Source organism: Entelurus aequoreus, linkage group LG08 (assembly GCF_033978785.1).
Source record: "Entelurus aequoreus isolate RoL-2023_Sb linkage group LG08, RoL_Eaeq_v1.1, whole genome shotgun sequence".
NCBI classification, from domain to species: domain Eukaryota; kingdom Metazoa; phylum Chordata; class Actinopteri; order Syngnathiformes; family Syngnathidae; genus Entelurus; species Entelurus aequoreus.
In genome coordinates, this window is record NC_084738.1 from 60,916,205 (window position 1) to 60,941,364 (window position 25,160).

The 25,160-nt window shown below is 39.1% G+C and overlaps 1 protein-coding gene and 1 long non-coding RNA gene across 3 annotated transcripts in view; one reads left to right on the forward strand and one right to left on the reverse strand.

Annotated features, from left to right (window-relative positions):
• Window positions 1–25,160, reverse strand: part of LOC133656134 (uncharacterized) — a 252,413-nt gene that overhangs the window by 77,660 nt on the left and 149,593 nt on the right. The window contains exon 5 of one of the 2 annotated variants that reach the window (XR_009827101.1): window positions 17,984–18,325. The exons of the other annotated variant lie outside the window; for it this stretch is intronic. This is a non-coding gene — a long non-coding RNA (uncharacterized LOC133656134). Of the gene's footprint in view, window positions 1–17,983; window positions 18,326–25,160 lie in introns of those variants that run through there. 2 annotated transcript variants of the gene reach the window in all.
• Window positions 17,233–25,160, forward strand: part of LOC133656133 (noelin) — a 78,308-nt gene continuing 70,380 nt past the window's right edge. The window contains exon 1 of the mRNA XM_062057016.1: window positions 17,233–17,634. Coding sequence (XP_061913000.1) covers window positions 17,569–17,634 — 66 coding nt within the window. The 5' untranslated portion in view covers window positions 17,233–17,568. The remainder of the gene's footprint in view (window positions 17,635–25,160) is intronic.

The window sequence follows — 25,160 nt, forward strand, 5'->3', positions numbered from 1 at the left end:
TGTATAAGAACCAATTAAGTTTGTAAATCGAGGCACCACTGTAGTTAAATAGTCGGTAAGTTTGCATTTCAGCTTCATTCCTGTGAGGAACCCATTATTATGTTTCTTATGGAGAAATGCGCTTCACTATACAAACTTTTATATTTGTGAACCCTGTTTGAGAACCAATTTAGTTTGTAAATTGAGGTACCGCTGTAGTTACATACAGTCGGTAAGTTTATATTTCTGCTTCATTCCTGTAAGGAACCCATTATCCTGTTTCTTATGGACACGTGCTTCACTATACACACTGTTCTATTGTGTGAACCCGGTTTAAGAACCAATTAAGTTTTTAAATCGAGGTACCACTGTAGTTAAATAGTCGGAAAGTTTGTATTTCTGCTTCATTCCTGTAAGGAACCCATTATCCTGTTTCTTATGGACACATGTGCTTCACTATACACACTGTTCTATTGTGTGAACCCGGTTTAAGAACCAATTAAGTTTGTAAATCGAGGTACCACTGTAGTTAAATACAGTCGGTAAGTTTGTATTTTTTGCCTCATTCCTGTGAGGAACCCATCATTATGTTTCTTATGGATAAATTTGCGTTACTATACAAACCTTTCTATTTGCGAACCCTGTATAACAACCAATTAAGTTTGTAAATCGAGGCACCACTGTAGTTAAATAGTCGGTAAGTTTGCATTTCAGCTTCATTCCTGTGAGGAACCCATTATTATGTTTCTTATGGAGAAATGCGCTTCACTATACAAACTTTTATATTTGTGAACCCTGTTTGAGAACCAATTTAGTTTGTAAATTGAGGTACCGCTGTAGTTACATACAGTCGGTAAGTTTATATTTCTGCTTCATTCCTTTGAGGAACATATTTTTCTGTTTCTCATGGAGAAATTTGCCTCACTATACAAACTTTTTTATTTGCAAACTTTCTTTAAGAACCAATTAAGTTTGTAAATCGAGGTACCGCTGTAATTACATACAGTCGGTAAGTTAGTATTTCTGCTTCATTCCTATGAGGAACCCATTATTCTGTTTCTCATGGAGAAATTTGCCTCACTATACAAACTTTTTTATTTGTAAACTTTGTTTAAAAGCCTACTGAAAGCCACTACTACCAACCACGCAGTCTGATAGTTTATATATCATTGATGAAATCTTAACATTGCAACACATGCCAATACGGCCGGGTTAACTTATAAAGTGCAATTTTAAATTTCCCGCTAAACTTCCGGTTGAAAAAGTCTATGTATGATGATGAATGCGCGTGACGTCAATCGTTGAAACGGAAGTATTCGGACACCATTGAATCCAATACAAAAAAGCTCTGTTTTCATCTCAAAATTCTACAGTATTCTGGACATCTGTGTTGGTGAATCTTTTGCAATTTGTTTAATGAACAATGAAGACTGCAAAGAAGAAAGTTGTAGGTGGGATCGGTGTATTAGCGACTGGCTGCAGCAACACAACCAGGAGGACTTTGAGGTGGATAGCAGACGCGCTATCCGACGCTAGCCGCCGACCGCATCTATGATCGGGTGAAGTCCTTCGTCGCAGGTGAGCACGGGTTTTGATGAGCAGATAAGGGCTGGCTGGCAAAGGTGGATAGCTAATGTTTTTAGCATAGCTCTTTGAGGTCCCGTTGCTAAGTTAGCTTCAATGGCGTCGTTAGCAACAGCATTGTTAAGCTTCGCCAGGCTGGAAAGCATTAACCGTGTAGTTACATGTCCATGGTTTAATAGTATTGTTGATTTTCTGTCTATCCTTCCAGTCAGAATTTATTTATTTTGTTTCTTTTTGCATTTAAGCCCGATGCTATCACGTTAGCTCCGTAGTTAAAGAGCTTCGCCGATGTATTGTCGTGGAGATAAAAGTCACTGTGAATGTCCATTCCGCGTTCTCGACTCTCATTTTCAAGAGGATATAGTATCCGAGGTGGTTTAAAATACAAATCCGTGATCCACAATAGAAAAAGGAGAAAGTGTGGAATCCAATGAGCCAGCTTGTACCTAAGTTACGGTCAGAGCGAAAAAAGATACGTCCTGCACTGCACTCTCGTCCTTCACTCTCACGTTACTCATCCACAAATCTTTCATCCTCGCTCAAATTAATGGGGTAATCGTCGCTTTCTCTGTCCGAATCGCTCTCGCTGCTGGTGTAAACAATGTGCAGATGTGAGGAGCCCTTCAACCTGTGACGTCACGCTACTTCCGGTACAGGCAGGGCTTTTTTAAATCAGCGACCAAAAGTTGCGAACTTTATCGTCGATGTTCTCTACTAAATCCTTTCAGCAAAAATATGGCAATATCGCGAAATGATCAAGTATGACACATAGAATGGATCTGCTATCCCCGTTTAAATAAAAAAAAATCATTTCAGTAGGCCTTTAAGAATTAATAAAGTTTGTTAATCGAGGTACCACTGTAGTTACATACAGTCAGTAAGTTTGTATTTTTTTTGCCTCATTCCTGAGAGGAACCCATTATACTGTTTCGTATGGAGAAATTTGCTTCACTATACAAACTTTTCTATTTGCAAACCCTGTTTAAGAACCAATTAAGTTGGTATATTGAGGCAGCAATGCGGTTACAAACAGTTGGTAAGTTGTATTTTTGCCTCATTCCTGTGCAAATGTGCCTCGCTGTACAAACTTTTATTCTTGGACTAAGAACCAGTTAAGTTCGTAAATCGAGGTGGTGGTGTAGTGTGCCATGCACCACAAAGGAAAACAAGCTCCGGATTCATCTATGTCAGGGGTCGGCAACCTTTACCACTCAAAGAGCCATTTTGGCAAGTTTCACAAATTAAAGAAAGTAACGGGAGCCACAAAAAAAAATTTCAAGTGAAAAACTCCGCATACAAAGCTTAAATGCTGTGTCCTATGTTAATCAGGGGTCTCTGACACACGCACCGGCACGCACTTTAATGTGGACATTTGATGTTAGTGCAGCCCGCGAGTTTTGAATAATTGAATGGCGCTTGATAGCGTCATGCTTGCCAACCCTCTCGTTTTTCCCGGGAGACTCCCGAATATCAGAGCGTGTTGGCACTGCATTTGGCGCCCTCTACAGTCTGCCCTAACAGTGTACCTGCTCGACTACACGTACGATGCAGTTTCAGCTTGTTCACGTAAGCGACAGCAAGGCGTACTACCTCAGCTGCCACACATCTTACACTGACGGTACCATTACCCAGAATCCCATGCAGCACTAACTCTTCCGTACTAGGTCAGCAGCCACACATCTTACACTGACGGTACCAATACCCAGAATCCCATGCAGCACTAACTCTTCCGTACTAGGTCAGCAGCCACACATCTTACACTGACGGTACCAATACCCAGAATCCCATGCAGCACTAACTCTTCCGTACTAGGTCAGCAGCCACACATCTTACACTGACGGTACCAATACCCAGAATCCCATGCAGCCCTAACTCTTCCGCTCAACCAACGCACGGAGAGGGGGGGTTGATGTGTGGGGGGATTTGGTGGTAGCGGGGGTGTATAATGTAGACCGGAAGAGTTAGGACTGTATGGGATTCTGGGTAATGGTTGTGTTGTGTTTATGTTGTGTTACGGTGGGATGTTCTCCAGAAATGTGTTTTTCATTCTTTTTTGGTGTGGGTTCACAGTGTGGCGCATATTTCTAACGTAACAATGTTAAAGTTGTTTGATACGGCTACCGTCAGTGTAAACTGTGTGGCTGATGACTAAGTATGCTTTGCTGTCTCCTGTGTGTGCAAGTAATAACAACATGCAGCATGTGGCTGGACTGGCACGCTGTATGTGAGAGACACTGAGATCCATAAGTCTCCTGGGGAAATCGGGGGCGTCGGTATGTATGTAGCTGAGCCGCATCAGAGTGGTCAAGGAGCCGCATGCGGCTCTGGAGCCGCGGGTTGCCGACCCCTGGAGCCGCGGGTTGCCGACCCCTGATCTATGTCATGTGACGTTGATGCAAACAATGAGCTGTGACGTGATTGGTCGGTAGGAAGGACATGAAAACAAAATGAAAGGTTGTTTGGACACAAAACGACTTTCCGTTCATGGCTACTTGTCAACAAAGGTTTCTATGGCAGCTCAGTCCATCACAGTAATCCAAGTACTTCCTGTCGGAAGCCTTGAAACACTATGGGGGCTGCGTTTACGAAAAGAAGAGAACCCGGTGTGCTCATTCATACCAAAAGAATCGATGACACAACCTTGACGGCTCCTTTCGAGCCACGATAATCAAATACGCTCAGCCTGCCTATCGCCACGGATAGAGCGAGGCGCCACCACGGCCTTATGGACGGATAATTAAGACCTCCGCAGATCCGCACGGCGGGGATGCAGCTGTGACCTCTAACGAGCGATCTGGCAACTCCACATGAATACGAGAACGGCGTCGGTCAAACAAATGATGACAGCGGGTGACAGAAGGAACCGGCTCGGTCCGTCCGTCAACGTGGGGATGAATATTTCTTCTTTTTCTCTTTAGCCTGCTAATTATGAGCCTTTGCCGCCGCCCCAAGCACTCACAAGCTCATTAAAGACAACTTTTTTTTTTCAAAATAAAACATCTGGGTTGTTGTTTGCCTCATCCTTCACTTAAAGTGTGAGCAAAGAATGCTCTACCGGACTGATAAGTCCCAAAGACAAAGCGATGATACGGTGTTATCTGCTACAGTTACACGCAGGATTCTCACAGGAATGAGGCAAAAAATGCAAACATACCGACTGCATGCAACTACAGTGGTACCTCTATTTACGAACTTAATTGGTTCTTAAACTGGGTTCACACAATAGAACAGTGTGTATAGTGAAGCACATGTGTCCATAAGAAACAGGATAATGGGTTCCTTACAGGAATGAAGCAGAAATACAAACTTTCCGACTATTTAACTACAGTGGTACCTCGATTTACAAACTTAATTGGTTCTTAAACCGGGTTCACACAATAGAACAGTGTGTATAGTGAAGCACATGTGTCCATAAGAAACAGGATAATGGGTTCCTTACAGGAATGAAGCAGAAATACAATCTTTCCGACTATTTAACTACAGTGGTACCTCGATTTACAAACTTAATTGGTTCTTAAACCGGGTTCACACAATAGAACAGTGTGTATAGTGAAGCACATGTGTCCATAAGAAACAGGATAATGGGTTCCTTACAGGAATGAAGCAGAAATACAAACTTTCCGACTATTTAACTACAGTGGTACCTCGATTTACAAACTTAATTGGTTCTTAAACCGGGTTCACACAATAGAACAGTGTGTATAGTGAAGCACATGTGTCCATAAGAAACAGGATAATGGGTTCCTTACAGGAATGAAGCAGAAATACAAACTTTCCGACTATTTAACTACAGTGGTACCTCGATTTACAAACTGAATTGTTTCTTAAACAAAGTTTGCAAATACAAAAGTGGGTATATTGAAGCAAATTTCTCCATAAGAAAAATAATAATGGGTTCCTCACTGAATGAGGCAAAAATACAAACTTACCAACTGTATGTAACTTCAGTGATGCCTTGATTTACAAAGTTAATTGGTTCTCAAACAAGGTTCACAAATAGAAATGGCTGCCAGCGGGACACAACATGAAAGGGGCGATCGAACACAGAGGCATATTTGGCTCAGTCTAATAGTTTGAAAATCAAAAAGTTGTTGTGTTTAGCGTCAGGCTACTTAGATGGGCTACTGTCAACAACTCGTGATCTGACTGGCTATCACAACTGTCTATCCGGCAGAATTCACACAGCGCTGGCAACAAGCTAGCTGAATTCTGATTGGATAAAAGCTCTAATGTAAAATCCAATCCCAGTCACGTTTAGCGTCAGGCTACCTAGATGGGCTACTGTCAACAATTTGTGATCCGACTGGCTATCGCAACTGTCTATCCGGCAGAATTTACACAGCGCTGGCCACAAGATAGCTGATTTGTGATTGGATAAAAGCTCTAACGTAAAATCCAATCCCAGTCACGTTTAGCGTCAGGCTACGTAGATGGGCTACTGTCAACAACTTGTGATCCGACTGGCTATTGCAACTGTCTATCCGGCAGTATTCACACAGCGCTGGCAAGAAGCTAGCTGAATTCTGATTGGATAAAAGCTCTAACGTAAAATCCAATCCCAGTCACGTTTAGCGTCAGGCTACCTAGATGGGCTACTGTCAACAACTCTTGTGATCTGACTGGCTATTGCAACTGTCTATCCGGCAGAATTCACACAGCGCTGGCAACAAGCTAGCTGAATCCTGATTGGATAAAAGCTCTAACGTAAAGTCCAATACCAGTCACGTTTAGCGTCAGGCTACCTATATGGGCTACTGTCAACAACTTGCTATCTGATTGGCTATTGCAACTGTCTATCCGGCAGAATTCACACAGCGCTGGCAACAAGCTAGCTGAATTCTGATTGGATAAAAGCTCTGACGTAAAAAATCTAATACCTGTCACGTTTAGCGTCAGGCTACCTAGATGGGCTACTGTCAACAACTTGTGATCTGATTGGCTATCGCAACTGTCTATTCGGCAGAATTCACACAGCGCTGGCAACAACCTAGCTGAGTTCTGATTGGATAAAAGCTCCAACATAAATCCAATCCCAGTCACGTTTAGCGTCAGGCTACCTAGATAGGCTACTGTCAACAACTTGTGATCTGATTGGCTATCGCAACTGTCTATCCGGCAGAATTCACACAGCGCTGGCAACAACCTAGCTGAGTTCTGATTGGATAAAAGCTCCAACATAAATCCAATCCCAGTCACGTTTAGCGTCAGGCTACCTAGATAGGCTACTGTCAACAACTTGTGATCTGATTGGCTATCGCAACTGTCTATTCGGCAGAATTCACACAGCGCTGGCAACAACCTAGCTGAGTTCTGATTGGATAAAAGCTCTAACGTAAAATCCAATCCCAGTCACGTTTAGCGTCAGGCTACCTAGATGGGCTACTGTCAACAACTTGCTATCTGATTGGCTATCGCAACTGTCTATCCGGCAGAATTCACACAGCGCTGGCAACAAGCTAGCTGAGTTCTGATTGGATAAAAGCTCTAACGTAAAAAATACAATACCAGTCACGTTTAGCGTCAGGCTACCTAGATGGGCTACTGTCAACAACTTGCTATCCGATTGGCTATCGCAACTGTCTATCCGGCAGAATTCACACAGCGCTGGCAACAAGCTAGCTGAGTTATGATTGGATAAAAGCTCTAACGTAAAATCCAATCCCAGTCAGGTTTAGCGTCAGGCTACCTAGATGGGCTACTGTCAACAACTCGTGATCTGATTGGCTATCGCAACTGTCTATCCGGCAGTATTCACACAGCGCTGGCAACAAGCTAGCTGAATTCTGATTGGATAAAAGCTCTAATGTAAAATCCAATCCCAGTCACGTTTAGCGTCAGGCTACCTAGATGGGCTACTGTCAACAATTTGTGATCCGACTGGCTATCGCAACTGTCTATCCGGCAGAATTTACACAGCGCTGGCCACAAGATAGCTGATTTGTGATTGGATAAAAGCTCTAACGTAAAATCCAATCCCAGTCACGTTTAGCGTCAGGCTACGTAGATGGGCTACTGTCAACAACTTGTGATCCGATTGGCTATTGCAACTGTCTATCCGGCAGAATTCACACAGCGCTGGCAAGAAGCTAGCTGAATTCTGATTGGATAAAAGCTCTAACGTAAAATCCAATCCCAGTCACGTTTAGCGTCAGGCTACCTAGATGGGCTACTGTCAACAACTCATGTGATCTGACTGGCTATTGCAACTGTCTATCCGGCAGAATTCACACAGCGCTGGCAACAAGCTAGCTGAATCCTGATTGGATAAAAGCTCTAACGTAAAATCCAATCCCAGTCACGTTTAGCGTCAGGCTACCTAGATGGGCTACTGTCAACAACTTGCTATCTGATTGGCTATTGCAACTGTCTATCTGGCAGAATTCACAGACCGCTGGCAACAAGCTAGCTGAATTCTGATTGGATAAAAGCTCTGACGTAAAAAATCCAATACCTGTCACGTTTAGCGTCAGGCTACCTAGATGGGCTACTGTCAACAACTTGTGATCTGATTGGCTATCGCAACTGTCTATTCGGAAGAATTCACACAGCGCTGGCAACAACCTAGCTGAGTTCTGATTGGATAAAAGCTCTAACGTAAATCCAATCCCAGTCAAGTTTAGCGTCAGGCTACCTAGATGGGCTACTGTCAACAACTCGTGATCTGATTGGCTATCGCAACCGTCTATCCGGCAGAATTCCCACAGCGTTGGCAACAACCTAGCTGAGTTCTGATTGGATAAAAGCTCTAACGTAAAATCCAATACCAGTCACGTTTAGCGTCAGGCTACCTAGATGGGCTACTGTCAACAACTTGTGATCTGATTGGCTATCGCAACTGTCTATTCGGCAGAATTCACACAGCGCTGGCAACAACCTAGCTGAGTTCTGATTGGATAAAAGCTCTAACGTAAATAAAATCCCAGTCAAGTTTAGCGTCAGGCTACCTAGATGGGCTACTGTCAACAACTTGTGATCCGATTGGCTATTGCAACTGTCTATCCGGCAGAATTCACACAGCGCTGGCAAGAAGCTAGCTGAATTCTGATTGGATAAAAGCTCTAACGTAAAATCCAATCCCAGTCACGTTTAGCGTCAGGCTACCTAGATGGGCTACTGTCAACAACTCATGTGATCTGACTGGCTATTGCAACTGTCTATCCGGCAGAATTCACACAGCGCTGGCAACAAGCTAGCTGAATCCTGATTGGATAAAAGCTCTAACGTAAAATCCAATCCCAGTCACGTTTAGCGTCAGGCTACCTAGATGGGCTACTGTCAACAACTTGCTATCTGATTGGCTATTGCAACTGTCTATCCGGCAGAATTCACACAGCGCTGGCAAGAAGCTAGCTGAATTCTGATTGGATAAAAGCTCTAACGTAAAATCCAATCCCAGTCACGTTTAGCGTCAGGCTACCTAGATGGGCTACTGTCAACAACTCATGTGATCTGACTGGCTATTGCAACTGTCTATCCGGCAGAATTCACACAGCGCTGGCAACAAGCTAGCTGAATCCTGATTGGATAAAAGCTCTAACGTAAAATCCAATCCCAGTCACGTTTAGCGTCAGGCTACCTAGATGGGCTACTGTCAACAACTTGCTATCTGATTGGCTATTGCAACTGTCTATCTGGCAGAATTCACAGACCGCTGGCAACAAGCTAGCTGAATTCTGATTGGATAAAAGCTCTGACGTAAAAAATCCAATACCTGTCACGTTTAGCGTCAGGCTACCTAGATGGGCTACTGTCAACAACTTGTGATCTGATTGGCTATCGCAACTGTCTATTCGGAAGAATTCACACAGCGCTGGCAACAACCTAGCTGAGTTCTGATTGGATAAAAGCTCTAACGTAAATCCAATCCCAGTCACGTTTAGCGTCAGGCTACCTAGATGGGCTACTGTCAACAACTTGTGATCTGATTGGCTATCGCAAAGAGAACGGCACACCCACTGATCAGTGATCACTTCCTGCGAGTGCCTTTGTTCATGCAATCAACCTCTTTCTTCCGACGAATAACACAACTTTTTGTTGGAACGTTTTAACGAACGCATTTTTTTTAATCAATATCAAATAGGTGTGATATCGTTTTATCGCCCGGTCCTATCGTGGATTCCTAGACGGCCTGATTATGGGTGTTTTTATTCACGATAAACCAGCCTCCAGCGAACCAACAAGCTTCCTGTTTTGAATAAACTCGACTCTAAAATGAGTTCACGTCGTTGCAGGCGTGACCTCGACTCGTTTCGGGCGAGCTGGCACACTGCCGTCCTCTCGCCAAGATGGCGGGCGGAAGGGCCGCAGTCCAACTCTTGATGAATTCATCATCTACTACGAGGACGTGCTCGTTTGTTCCGTGACATTTGGAAGGTGATCGGGAGTAAACAAGTGGTCATGTTCGCAGGATGGATGGACGGATGAGGCAATAATCGCCGCCGGCCTTATACTCGTAATAAATCATTTGATGGCACGCTGCCCGTTAACGCCATATTAATCAAGGCCGCTCCGGTCTGCGGCGCCGTAAAGGAACACGGCATTGCGGCGGCGGGCCGAAGGGGAGGCAGGGAAGTGATGAAAGGGGTAAGTAATGGCAGCACGCCTGAGCGGCGAGGAGAGAAATCTGTCAAGGAACTAAATTTAAACCGGAGCTCGATTTCCGTCCCGCTTTTCTTCGCTCCCCGTCGTTCGCCAGAAATACTATTTTTGTGCCAGGAGTGAAAGTAAAAGTGCTCACTTTGTGATTGCCTGCAGGAAAATGAGGCGTCTTCAGAACACTATTTCCACTTTTTAAAAAATAGTGTCCGTTTTTTTTGATGAAATGCAGAATATCAGGTTCTTTTGTGCCTCGGGGTGGTCGAAATTTCTGACTTGGGGGGGCGCACTGGGCAAAAAAACACTTTTTGGGGGTAACGATTCGATTCTCGGTTTTAAAATGAATACTTTTTTTTAATAACATCGGGTGCAAGTTCTATTATTAACCACACTTTTTTTTCATACAATTCTAACCAGACAAATTACTAAAGATGCTAGACAGGACATATTTTTTTGAAAATAAAAAAATTAAATTAAAAAACAATAATTATATACATATATATATATATATATATATATATACGTATATATACATATATATATATATATACGTATATATACATATATATATATATATATATATATATATATATATATATATATATATATATATATATATATATATACGTATATATATATACATATATATATATATATATATATATATATATATATATATATATATATATATATATATATATATATGTAGACATATATGTATCATACATATATATATACATATATATATACATATATATGTATATACATACAGACGTATATGCATATATATATATATATATACACACATATATATATACATATATATATATATATATATATATATATGTATGTATATGCATATATATATATATATGCACACATATATATACATACATATATATATATATATATATATATATATATATATATATATATATATATATATATATATATATATATATATATATATATATATATATATATATATTCAGATCACATTTAAATATTTTCTGTTACAGACTAAAAACAATGTTGATGAAGTTGTTCTTTGTTGTAAGTTGGAAGAAGCTAACCGCTAGCATGCTAACGCGAGCATGCTGAAAATAGCATGCTTTAATTTTTTTCAGCAAGTGTTTGTTTTCTTTGTTAAATTCACCGTTAAAATGACTTCCTGTCTTCGCAATTTAACCATAACACTCGTCTTTCGACCCACCACCATTTTTTTTTGTATTTTGGGGCTTAATAAAGAATTTTTAAGCATAAAAAAAAATATGTAAATGAACTAAAAAAAACATCAATACCACAGTAAATGTAATGTTGGTGTTATTTAATTTCAAAACGGCTCTCAAAGGGTAAAAAAAAAAGAAGAGCTTATTTAGACGGTCATAAACAAGTTTATTATGTAGTAGCTATTAAAATATCCAATTTTTTAATTAAAGCAAAGTTGCATCCCTCAGCACCTTCAGCGCCATTACTTCTTCAAGCGATGGAGTGAAGTCTCCCAAATGATCAGCCCAGTGCAGCCAGGAACTCCAGCTCCTGCAACTAACCATCCCTGTGAATCTACCCAAGTCCAACACCCGTCACATATTTCATTCTCTAACCCGAGCTATCACTATCAGTCATTTAACCGGATACTTGATAAGTCAGTAAGTAAGTAAGTACATTTCATTTATAAAGCACTTTTCACGGATAAAAATCACAAAGTGCTCTTAGGTCAATGAAAACAACTACAAAACCCCCAAAACCAGTTAAATTGGCACGTTGTGTAAATGGTAAATAAAACAGAATACAATGATTTGCAAATCCTTTTCAACTTATATTCAATTGAATAGACTGCAAAGACAAGATATCTAACATTCAAACTGGTAAAATGTGTTATTTTTTGCAAATATTCGCTTATTTGGAAATTAATGCCTGCAACATGATTCAAAAAAGCTGGCACAAGTGGCAAAAAAGACTGAGAAAGTCGAGGAATGCTCGTCAAACACTTATTTGGAACATCCCACAGGTGAACAAGCTAATTGGGAACAGCTGGGTGCCATAATTGGGTATAAAATGCAGCTTCCATGAAATGCTCAGTCATTCACAAACAAGGATGGGGCGAGAGTCACCACTTTGTGAACAAATGCATGAGCAAATTGTCCAACAAATTAAGAACAACATTTCTTAACCAGCTATTGCAAGGAATTTAGGGATTTTACCATCTACAGTCCGTAATATCATCAAAAGGTTCAAAGAATCTGGAGAAATCATCGCACTGCATCAAAAAGCAACATCAGTGTGTAAAGGATATCACCACATGCGTCAGGAACACTTCAGAAAACCCACTGTCAGTAACTACAGTTGGTCGCTACATCTGTAAGTGCAAGTTAAAACTCTACTATGCAAAGCGAAAGCCATTTATCAACAACACCCAGAAACGCCGTCGGCTTCGCTGGGCCCGAGCTCATCTAAGATGGACTGATGCAAAGTGGAAAAGTGTTCTGTGGTCTGACGAGTCCACATTTCAAATTGTTTTTGGAAACCGTGGACGTCGTGTCCCCCGGACCAAAGAGGAAAAGAACCATCCGGGTTGTTATAGGCACAAAGTTGAAAAGCCAGCATCTGTGATGGTATGGGGGTGTATTAGTGCCCAAGGCATGGGTAACTTACACATCTGTGAAGGCACCATTAATGCTGAAAGGTACATAAAGGTTTTGGAAAAACATATGTTGCCATCCAAGCAATGTTGTCATGGACGCCCCTGCTTATTTCAGCAAGACAATGCCAAGCACACGTGTTACAACAGCGTGGCTTCGTAGTAAAAGAGTGCGGGTACTAGACTGGCCTTCCTGTAGTCCATACGACAGGCTAACGTTGGCAATTTCTGGCAAATTGATGCACTTTAAATCTGCTCTGTTACAGACTAAAAACAATGTCGATAAAGTTATTATTTGTTGGAAGTTGGAAAAAGCTAACCACAAGCATGCAAACGTAAGCATGCTAAAATTAGCATTCTAATTTTTTCAGGCCAATTTTATAGCCGTACTACTCAGTCATATAATTTGGTACTTGAGGCATTTTAACTGCTAACATTAGCATGCTAACTTTTTGCAGCCTGTACACTTTAAAGTCATTAGACTTGGTACTTGGCACATGCAAGCTGATAGCGTGCTAACGTTAGCAATTTCAGGCAAATTGATGCATTTTAAATCTTTTCTGCTCGAGACTAAAAACAATGTTGATGAAGTTGTTCTTTGTTGCAAGTTGGAAAAATTGACTGCCAGCATGCTAACGTAAGAATGCTAATTTTTTAAGCCAACTTTACAGCCGTACAACTCAGTCATATAATTTGGTACTTGACACATGTTAACTGCTAACGTTAGCATGCAAACATTTTTGCAGCCTGTACACTTTAGAGTCATATGACTTGGTACTTGACACATGCTGGCTGATAGCGTGCTAACGTTAGCAACTTCAAGCAAATTGATGCACTTAAAATATTTTCTGTCACAGACTAAAAACAATGTTGATAACGTATTATTTGTTGTAGGTTGGAAAAAGCTAACCACAACCATGCTAATGTAAGCATGCTAGCATGCTAAAATTATCATGCAAATTTTTTAAGCCAACTTTACAGCCGTACAACTCAAGTCATATAATTTGGTACTTGACACATGTTAACTGCTAACGTTAGCATGCAACATTTTTGCCGCCTGTTCACTTTAGAGTCATATGACTTGGTACTTGCTAGCTGATAGCGTGCTAACGTTAGCAATTTCAAGCAAATTGATGCACTTTAAATATTTTCTGTCACAGACTAAAAACAATGTTTATAAAGTTATTCTTTGTTGTAGGTTGGAAAAAGCTAACTGCAACCATGCTAATGTAAGCACGCTAGCATGCTAAAATTTTTCATGCTATTTTTTCAGCCAACTTCACCGTTGTACTACTCAGAGTCATATAATTTGGTACTTGACACATTTTAAATGCTAACGTTAGCATGCAAAATTTTTGCAGCCTGTTCACTTTAGAGTCATATGACTTGGTACTTGCTAGCTGATAGCGTGCTAACGTTAGCAATTTCAGGCAAATTGCTGCATTTAAAAAAAAAAAATTCTGTTACAGAAAATGATGACGTTATTCTTTGTTTGTAAGTTGGTCTGCATTTCTTTTTTGTTTTCCATCCATTCATTTTCTACCGCTTGTCCCTTTTATTAATATTAAAGCTGGGGTACCAAAGTGATATTCTTTCACCCCCCTCAAAAAAATAATTAATAAATCATAAAGTATATTGTAACTAGGGATGTCCGATAATGGCTTTTTGCCGATATCCGATATTACGATATTGTTCAACTCTTTAATTACCTATACCGATATCAACCGATACCGACATATACAGTCGTGTAATTAACACATTATTATGCCTAATTTGGACAACCAGGTATGGTGAAGATAAGATAAATAAATTAAAAACATTTTCTTGAATAAAAAAGAAAGTAAAACAATGTAAAAACAGTTACATAGAAACTAGTAATTAATGAAAATGAGTACAATTAACTGTTAAAGGTTAGTACTATTAGTGGACCAGCAGCACGTACAATCATGTGTGCTTACGGACTGTATCCCTTGCAGACTGTATTGATATATATTGATATATAATGTAGGAACCAGAATATTAATAACAGAAAGAAACAACCCTGTTGTGTGAATGAGTGTAAATGTGGGAGGGAGTTTTTTTTGGGTTGGTGTACTAATTGTAAGTGTATGTTGTGTTTTTTATGTTGATTTAATAAAAAAACCAAAAAACAAACAAAACAAAAAAAACGATACTGATAACTAAAAAAACGATACCGATAATTTCCCATATTACTTTTGTGTGAATGATTGTAAGTGTATCTTGTGTTTTTTATGTTGATTTAATAAAAAACAAAAACAAAAAAAAAACGACACCGATAATAAAAAAAACGATACCGATAATTTCCCATATTACTTTTGTGTGAAATGGGGGGAGGGAGGTTTTTTGGGTTGGTGCACTAATTGTAAGTGTATCTTGTGTTTTTTATGTTGATTTAATTAAAAAAACCAAAAACAAAAAAAAAAAAAAAAAAAAAACCCCGATACCGATAATAAAAAAACGATACAGATAATTTCCCATATTACTTTTGTGTGAATGAGTGTAAATGGGGGAGGGAGGTTTTTTGGGTTGGTGCACTAATTGTAAGTGTATCTTGTGTTTTTTATGTTGATTTAAAAAAAAACAAAAAAAAAAAAACGATACCGATAATAAAAAAAACGATACCGATAATTTCCCATATTACTTTTGTGTGAATGAGTGTAAATGGGGGAGGGAGGTTTTTTGGGTTGGTGCACTAATTGTAAGTGTATCTTGTGTTTTTAATGTTGATTTAATAAAAAACAAAAAAAACAAAAACAAAAAAAACGATACCGATAATAAAAAAAACGATACCGATAATTTCCTATATTATTTTTGTGTGAAATGGGGGGAGGGAGGTTTTTTGGGTAGGTGCACTAATTGTAAGTGTATCTTGAGTTTTTTATGTTGATTTAATAAAAAAAATAAATAAAAAAAACAACATAAAAAAAAACATACCGATAATAAAAAAAATCGATACCGATAATTTCCCATATTACTTTTGTGTGAATGAGTGTAAATGGGGAAGGGAGGTTTTTTGGGTTGCTGCACTAATTGTAAGTGTATCTTGTGTTTTTAATGTTGATTTAATAAAAAACAAAAAAAACAACAACAAAAAAAACGATACCGATAATAAAAAAAACGATACCGATAATTTCCTATATTATTTTTGTGTGAAATGGGGGGAGGGAGGTTTTTTGGGTAGGTGCACTAATTGTAAGTGTATCTTGTGTTTTTTATGTTGATTTAAAAAAAAAACAAAAAAAAAACGATACCGATAATAAAAAAAACGATACCGATAATTTCCCATATTACTTTTGTGTGAATGAGTGTAAATGGGGGAGGGAGGTTTTTTGGGTTGGTGCACTAATTGTAAGTGTATCTTGTGTTTTTAATGTTGATTTAATAAAAAACAAAGAAAACAAAAACAAAAAAAAACGATACCGATAATAAAAAAAACGATACCGATAATTTCCTATATTATTTTTGTGTGAAATGGGGGGAGGGAGGTTTTTTGGGTAGGTGCACTAATTGTAAGTGTATCTTGAGTTTTTTTTGTTGATTTAATAAAAAAAAAAAAAAAAAAACAACATAAAAAAAAACATACCGATAATAAAAAAAATCGATACCGATAATTTCCCATATTACTTTTGTGTGAATGAGTGTAAATGGGGAAGGGAGGTTTTTTGGGTTGCTGCACTAATTGTAAGTGTATCTTGTGTTTTTAATGTTGATTTAATAAAAAACAAAAAAAACAACAACAACAAAAAACGATACCGATAATAAAAAAAACGATACCGATAATTTCCTATATTATTTTTGTGTGAAATGGGGGGAGGGAGGTTTTTTGGGTAGGTGCACTAATTGTAAGTGTATCTTGTGTTTTTTATGTTGATTTAAAAAAAAAAAAATAAAAAAAAAAAACAACAAAAAAAACATACCGATAATAAAAAAAATCGATACCGATAATTTCCCATATTACTTTTGTGTGAATGAGTGTAAATGGGGAAGGGAGGTTTTTTGGGTTGCTGCACTAATTGTAAGTGTATCTTGTGTTTTTAATGTTGATTTAATTTAAAAAAAAAAAAAAAAAACAACAACAAAAAACGATACCAATAATAAAAAACCCGATACCGATAATTTCCGATATTATCGGACATCTGTAATTGTAACAGTAATCATTTCTGAAAAAAATCCTCTTTCTGCTGTCTGTGCCTTATTATTTTAGTATTTTAGTAAATGAAACCCCTGAACACACAAAGTGACACACAAGCAGATATAAAAAAATTAAAAATAAACATTTACTTGAAAAAAAAAAGATGTACCCTAGAGGGGGCGTGGCCAAAAATTAAGGGGAGAAGCACTGTTTTTGGCCCCTCCCACCCGACGTCAGGATGCGACTTCCGCTTTCAGCACCGCGGCCAGCGCCTGACGCGCAGTCTCTCCCCACGGCAGCGGCATCGGCAGCTCGGCGTGGGAATGTGAACTTTCTCAGCCTACACCGGAGAGAGAAGGTTCCACCCGCGACAACGTGCGTGCGTGTGCGCCGGGAGACCGACGAGCGCGGGAAAAGCGACGAGGAAGTGGGGTGGGGGGGGTTAAAAAAAAAAAAAAGGGGAGAGGCGCCCACGGACTGTTCAATGTTTCTCTTTTAGTGTTGCTTGGCCGACGTTGACACGACAACAACAACACGTCAAGACTAGAAGAAAAAAAAAAGAAAAAAAACACGAGTGGGGGGACTCGACCTCGACACTCCGGAAGAAGGCAGAGACATGCAGCCCGCCAGCAGGCTCATCACGCTGGTCCTCCTCGTCTTCGTGGGCACGGAACTCACCCAAGTAGGTCCCTTTCACGCCATTTTTCACCCCCCAAAAAAGGATTTAATTATCATAAAAACACCAAAATAGCACATTTAAAAACACGCTATGATTAGGTAGTGCTCCTAATATTGTCACTGACTGTACCTGAACGTTACACGTCTCGTTTGGCGCAAACACGCGGCAGGCGGGGACCGTGGGGGGGTCCATTAACGCCGGGTTGGTAAACACCATTAGTGCGCGGCATTAAACTACCCCCACTTCCTGTCCACGCAAAGGTAAACACTTCACGTCGCGGGAGAGGGGGGGTTGGGGGTACATCACGGCGGGTGGTCAGTGAACGCACCGTTTGCAATCCATTGATGTCCTGCATTTAGTCCGTAGGCTGGTCCAGGATCTGTTTCGTAACCCGGGAGACTGCACGTTGAAACGGTTCTTAAAAGGAAAAAGCTGACGCGGCGCTGATGGGAGGCAAGCCGTCAGTCACGGGTGGGGGTGGGGGGGGTCCGCAGGTTTCACTCGTGCGGGTCAGCTGACGTGACGGCACGTATACAGGAAGTCAATACGTGGAAAGAGTTACTGTTGCGTCAGCACTTTTACCCACGGTGTCAATTGGTGTCCCCATCTGATGCTTTAAGGTAGGGGTCCCCAAACTATGGACCGCGGGCCAGATACGGCCCGCCAGCGTCCAAAATCCGGCCCGCGGGTAGTCCTGAGTAAAAAAAAAAGTATATATTTTTAAATGTGTTTTTTTTTATTTTTTATAAATATATATATATATATATATATATATATATATATATATATATATATATATATATATATATATATATATATATATATATATATATATATATGTATTTATTCATTTGATAGGGAAATCATAATACAGGTACTGAGAAAACTCACTTTTTTTTTCAAATACATTTTTTTTTAAATTTTCCAAAAAATATATAAAAATTACACTAAAAAATAAATAAATAAATAAAAACATTACATTAAAAAAATAAAATAAGAATAATAGCCCCCCTCCTACATTTCAGTCACAGTGGGTATTAGGGTTGTGAATCTTTGTGTGTCCCACGATTCGATTCAATATCGATTCTTGGGGTCACAATTCGATTCTAAATCGATTTATTTTTCCCCAATTCAACACGATTCTTGATTCAAAAACTATTTTTTTCCCGATTCAAAAGGATTCTCTATTCATTCAGTACATAGGATTTCAGCAGGATCTACCCCAGCCTGCTGACATGCAAGCAGAGTAGTAGATTTTTGTAAAAAGCTTTTATAATTGTAAAGGACAATGTTTTATCAACTGATTGCAATAATGTAAATGTGTTTTAACTATTAAATGAACCAAAAATATGACTTATTTTATCTTTGTGAAAATATTGGACACAGTGTGTTGTCAAGCTTATGAGATGCGATGCAAGTGTAAGCCACTGTGACACTATTGTTCTTTTTTTTTTTATAAATGTCTAATGATAATGTCAATGAGGGATTTTTAATCACTGCTATGTTGAAATTGTAACTAATATTGATACTGTTGTTGATAATATTCTTTTTTTTTCACTACTTTTGGTTTGTTTCTCCTCAATTGCTCTGTTTATTGCAGTTCTGAGTGTTGCTGGGTCGGGTTTGGTTTTGGAATTGGATTGCATTGTTATGGTATTGCTGTGTATTGTTTTGTTGGATTGATTAATTTAAAAAAAAAAAGTTTTTAAATAAATAAAATAAAAAAATCGATTTTTTTAGAAATGAGAATCGATTCAGAATCGCACAACGTGAGAATCGCGATTCGAATTCGAATCGATTTTTTACCACACCCCTAGTGGGTAGCAATGTACTGCCTTCCTCTTCACCACAAGCAGATAGAGAATCACACCAACCGAATAAAAATTCGGTTGGTGTAAAAAAAGTTACAAAAAAGAAATGTCACTTACATGCGGACCCTAAAAACAGTTGAGGTAAGTGTTATTATTTTTTTAATCTGTCCTTTCTAGCCCGTCTATCGATCCGTTTTCTACCGCTTGTTACTCTCGGGGTCCCCTAGCCGTTCAGGCAAATCATAATGTCTAAAAATGCCATTTTCCCATCGATAACGTGACACAAGTGCACGCTCTTTCAGTCAATTCGTGCACGAGGGGGGAAAAAATGGCGAAATCGTTGGGGAAACGTAAAATAGATTCCGAGTGTTTTTAGACATCAGTGGAAATATATTTATTATTTATATATATATGGGAATATATTTATATTATTCATATATTATATATATATATAATGTATTATATATATATTATTATTGTCTATTTTGAGCGAACTGTGGTGCTGAATTTCTCCCAGGGATCAATAAAGTACTTTCTATTCTATTCTAAATATGACATTTTTTTGGTCAGTGTAAGGAAAAGGCAGTTTGTCACTTTATTTGTCGCCATGGAGACGAGGATTATTGATTTAGAAGTAGCTAAAAAATGCCGATTGCGGATGGACATTAGCCGCTAGCTAGCTAACCATGTCTTAAAGCACCTCTTCCTGAGGGCGTTTCAGTGTTATAGCTAACGACTTTGGTAAGCTATGAAGCCGCACCGCTTGATGGATTGTGTCATTACGGCTACCGTAGTCAGACGTACTGTGCTTCAACATACGGGTATTACTATGGTGTGTGTATAAGGGCACCTATTAGTAGACATATTATCTGGCGTTTATTTTCGCAAAATTATGCAAAAGCAACTTTTCTTACCTTCTGGTGCCTTGCTGATGTGTATTTGGGATCTGCATAAGTCCTGTAAATTTGCACGCGTCCGCCATTGTAGTCCGTGCCAACCCCGTAGTCAATAAGCTTCTTCTTTTTCTCTATCTTCTTGTTACGGGACATTCATCCTCCGCTGTTGCCATTTCTACTATAAAGTAGTGTAAAGTTCTTACTTATATCTGTCAGTAAACTCGCCATGAAAGCGCTAAAACAAACCGGTGTAGTGAGTTTACATTATTCACCCAAGGAACTTTAGTTATTAGAGAGTTCCTTCATTTCCTGTGTTGTTGTTTCCGGATGAGGAGATGCTGCTCCGTTATTGATTGAAGTAAAGTCTGAATGTCATTAAAACAGTTAGCTCCATCTTTTGAAACTTCTTCCACTCACGTCCTTGCACGCTACACCGCTACAACAAAGATGACGCTGTCAAAGTGGAGGCATGTAAATAAGACCGCCCACAACATGGCGCATCTTTAAACGACTGTCAGAAAGCGGCTTGAAGATGATCGGTAAAACATCATCTATGCAACATTTTGACCATTACATGTTATGTAGACCACAAGGAAGTGTTTTACATTTACAAAAAAAGTCATAATATGACCCTTTTAATGCGCCTTTTGTACGAAAACAGACCTGAATAGACCATCTCATCGGCACTGCGCCTTATAATCCGGTGCGCCCTATGGTCCGAAAAATATGGTAATCAGGGAAGGGTATCGTTGACATTTGCACCGACACAGGACCAATTCCTGGTACCTTAGAATAGATAGCAGTACTCAACGGTAAGGTGACAAGGAAACCTTGAAACATGAATGACATAAAATCCCAAGTTGATTTAATGTTTTAAAAACAAAAATAAGCCTATAAAAATGCAACTTCTGCCACAATTTTGCCGGGAATTAAAGCATTTCGGCCACAACAATCAAAATGGAGGGATTGAATTATGCCGTTCACGGTACCAATTCCCGGTACCTGTGAATGAATACAGATACTCAGTGGTACAAATTTTCGGTACTTTTGTGTGTGTTAATAAATATTAATTGTTTTTAATCATAATAAAAATCTCTTTTTTGTTGTTGCAAGATTTAAAAAAGAGCTGATTATGATAACTGCTGTCCAATTGTTATATCTTGTTTTACTATCACATTTCTGAGTCTCATTTACAGTTGCAAGTCCAAAACGTTAGAGGGCAGTAGTGTATAGTTTATGGTGTGTTGTTTTGGATTTTGTTGGGCCCTAAAAAATGTTAATACTGTAAGTATTGTACCTGTTACGCAGCAGCTGTTTGATTGTAACGTGCATCTTAGTTGTAGTTTTCATGAACACATTTGGTGTTGAAATCGCCATGTAAAATCACTAATGCTAATCAGTAGCATGTCAATGGCAAAGCCAATGTATATTAGAATCAATCTAGCACATTTTGGAAAAAGTGGAGCCTCACTTTACTTACAAACCCCGTTTCCATATGAGTTGGGAAATTGTGTTAGATGTAAATATAAACGGAATACAATGATTTGCAAATCCTTTTCAACCCATATTCAGTAGAATGCACTACAAAGACAAGATATTGGATGTTCTAACTCATAAACTTTCATTTTTTTTTGCAAATAATAATTAACTTAGAATTTCATGGCTGCAACACGTGCCAAAGTAGTTGGGAAAGGGCATGTTCACCACTGTGTTACATGGCCTTTCCTTTTAACAACACTCAGTAAAGGTTTGGGAACTGAGGAGACACATTTTTGAAGCTTCTCAGGTGGAATTCTTTCCCATTCTTGCTTGATGTACAGCTTAAGTTGTTCAACAGTCCGGGGGTCTTCGTTGTGGTATTTTAGGCTTCATAATGCGCCACACATTTTCAATGGGAGACTGGTCTGGACTACAGGCAGGCCAGTCTAGTACCTGCACTCTTTTACTATGAAGCCACGCTGTTGTAACACGTGGCTTGGCATTGTCTTGCTGAAATAAGCAGGGGCGTCCATGGTACCGTTGCTTGGATGGCAACATATGTTGCTCCAAAACCTGTATGTACCTTTCAGCATTAATGGCGCCTTCACAGATGTGTAAGTTACCCATGTCTTGGGCACTAATACACCCCCATACCATCACAGATGCTGGCTTTTCAACTTTGCACCTATAACAATCCGGATGGTTCTTTTCCTCTTTGTTCCGGAGGACACGACGTCCACAGTTTCCAAAAACATTTTGAAATGTGGACTCGTCAGACCACAGAACACTTTTCCACTTTGTATCAGTCCATTTTAGATGAGCTCAGGCCCAGCGAAGCCGACGGCGATTCTGGGTGTTGTTGATAAACGGTTTTCGCCTTGCATAGGAGAGTTTTAACTTGCACTCACAGATGTAGCGACCAACTGTAGTTACTGACAGTGAGTTTCTGAAGTGTTCCTGAGCCCATGTGGTGATATCCTTTACACACTGATGTCGTTTGTTGATGCAGTACAGCCTGAGGGATCGAAGGTCACGGGCTTAGCTGCTTACGTGCAGTGATTTCTCCAGATTCTCTGAACCCTTTGATGATATTACGGACCGTAGATGGTGAAATCCCTAAATTCCTTGCAATAGCTGGTTGAGAAATGTTGTTCTTAAACTGTTCAACAATTTGCTCACGCATTTGTTGACAAAGTGGTGACCCTCGCCCTATCCTTGTTTGTGAACGACTGAGCATTTCATGGAATCTACTTTTATACCCAATCATGGCACCCACCTGTTCCCAATTAGCCTGTTCACCTGTGGGATGTTCCAAATAAGTGTTTGATGAGCATTCCTCAACTTTATCAGTATTTATTGCCACCTTTCCCAACTTCTTTGTCACGTGTTGCTGGCATCAAATTCTAAAGTTAATGATTATTTGCACAAAAAAAAATGTTTATGTTGTCTTTGTAGCATATTCAACTGATTATGGGTTAAAAATTATTTGCAAATCATTTTATTATGTTTATATTTACATCTAACACAATTTCCCAACTCATATGGAAACAGGGTTTGTACTTTGGGAGCGTTTTTTGATAATAAAATGTATTTCTTATTTTTATTGCAACATTTAAACATGAGCTGATTATGTCAGTGTACTTACAGTAGGGTCTGAAAATGTTCTCTGTTAGTGTTGTTATGGCAACTGCTCACTCTAGCACAGTATCACCTGAATACTTCTGAAAACGCCTACTTGACACACCCGGTACTTCTTCATTTTTTTCAGCTGATTTTCTGCACTCGTGCATTTTTGCACTTCATTAAAGAGCGCCTCGGGTGCCATCAGGCGATCACGTCTGCGCGCAAAGGTCATGAGGACGCGGCAAACCGTGCAAACTTTCCCTGTGGTTTACCAGCAAAATGCATTACGGGCGCTCCTGCTTTTCAGGGGACCTCATGCAAGATGCATGGCTGCCATTTCCTGGCAGGGGACTATATGTGGAAACGCGATTTAATTATTTCTCCCGTCGCAACCTAAATATTAAAATATGCCATATAACAGACTAAAAGTAGTTGCCTGGAAAAATTAAAATTTTACACATAAAGCACGGGTGTCAAACCTAAAGCCCAGGGGGTGGCCTGCAAAAGCCTTGAAATATTATGCTTTTTTTTTTTTTTTTACCACCGTAAATCCCTGACTTTTTTCCTGCGCTTTGAACCTTGTGGCTTATTAAGTGGTGCTGCTAATTTATGGATTTTTCTTCGCTAACAGCCATAATGCAAAATGTAAAAAAGACAACAAGCAGATACACTGGCTAGGTGTGTTATTATTTGGGCTATGGCGCTATCTTCTGGACAAGTTCGCACATTGCAGGTACTACAGTGCTGCTTTGCCCTTCTGTTTAGACTGAGCTTCGAACCGGAAGTAAAAGTGCCGTTCCGTCCACCAGTCGTCCATAGCATTTCTACTCGTATGGCTTCTTCCTTCATCACTTTGTAAGTTTTACAATATAACTAAAACAATTCTTACTTACTGTTTGTAGGAATGTCTTCATGGATATTTGTGCGTGCTATCGTAATGTAATAAAGCTAGCATCGTTAGCATTAGCTACTTACAATGGCATTATTTTTTGTATTGTTTCAGTTTCGTAAATTCCCCAAAACGTCACTGTGGAGTTATTGAGTCTGTTAAGATGATTGGAGAGCTAGCTTCCGCAGCTAGTGGGTCCATGACGGTGACTTCTGTTTTGTTTGATCAGCCGTTTTACTGCCTTGTTACAGAAAACAAGATATGTAAATAAACATTTACAAAATATAAATGTGTAAATAACACATTTCACAACGTATATATCTACGACTTGTGGCTAATATATGGGAGGTTTTTATTTTAATTTAAAAAAATTTATTTAGTGGGTGCTGCCTATATACCAGTGTACTTAACAGTCCGGAAAATACGGTAAATATGTGTTATTTCTATTCTTACAAGTAAAAAATACATGTACTGCATGCAATTGCATTTCTTTTAAACTTCAATATTCTATATTATGTGATCATACATTCCAAAATAATGTTTTTGTTGAAATAAACACATATCTGCTTGACTTATGATTTAAAAGCAAGTTATCCATAAAACTGTACACTATAAAAATGACAATAGATTTTATGGTAAAATTCTAGCTGCCGTTTTTTTAACCGTAAAAACAACAATGGTAGCGTTTTTCCATTTACAATAATACATAATAAAAACAACTACTGTAGATATTACAGTAAAAACTCAAATGCATGAATTTTACCGGGGAAAAAAACAGTGGTACTGTTATTAAAGTAATATGCTGTAAAAAAAAAAAAAAAAAAGCCTGGC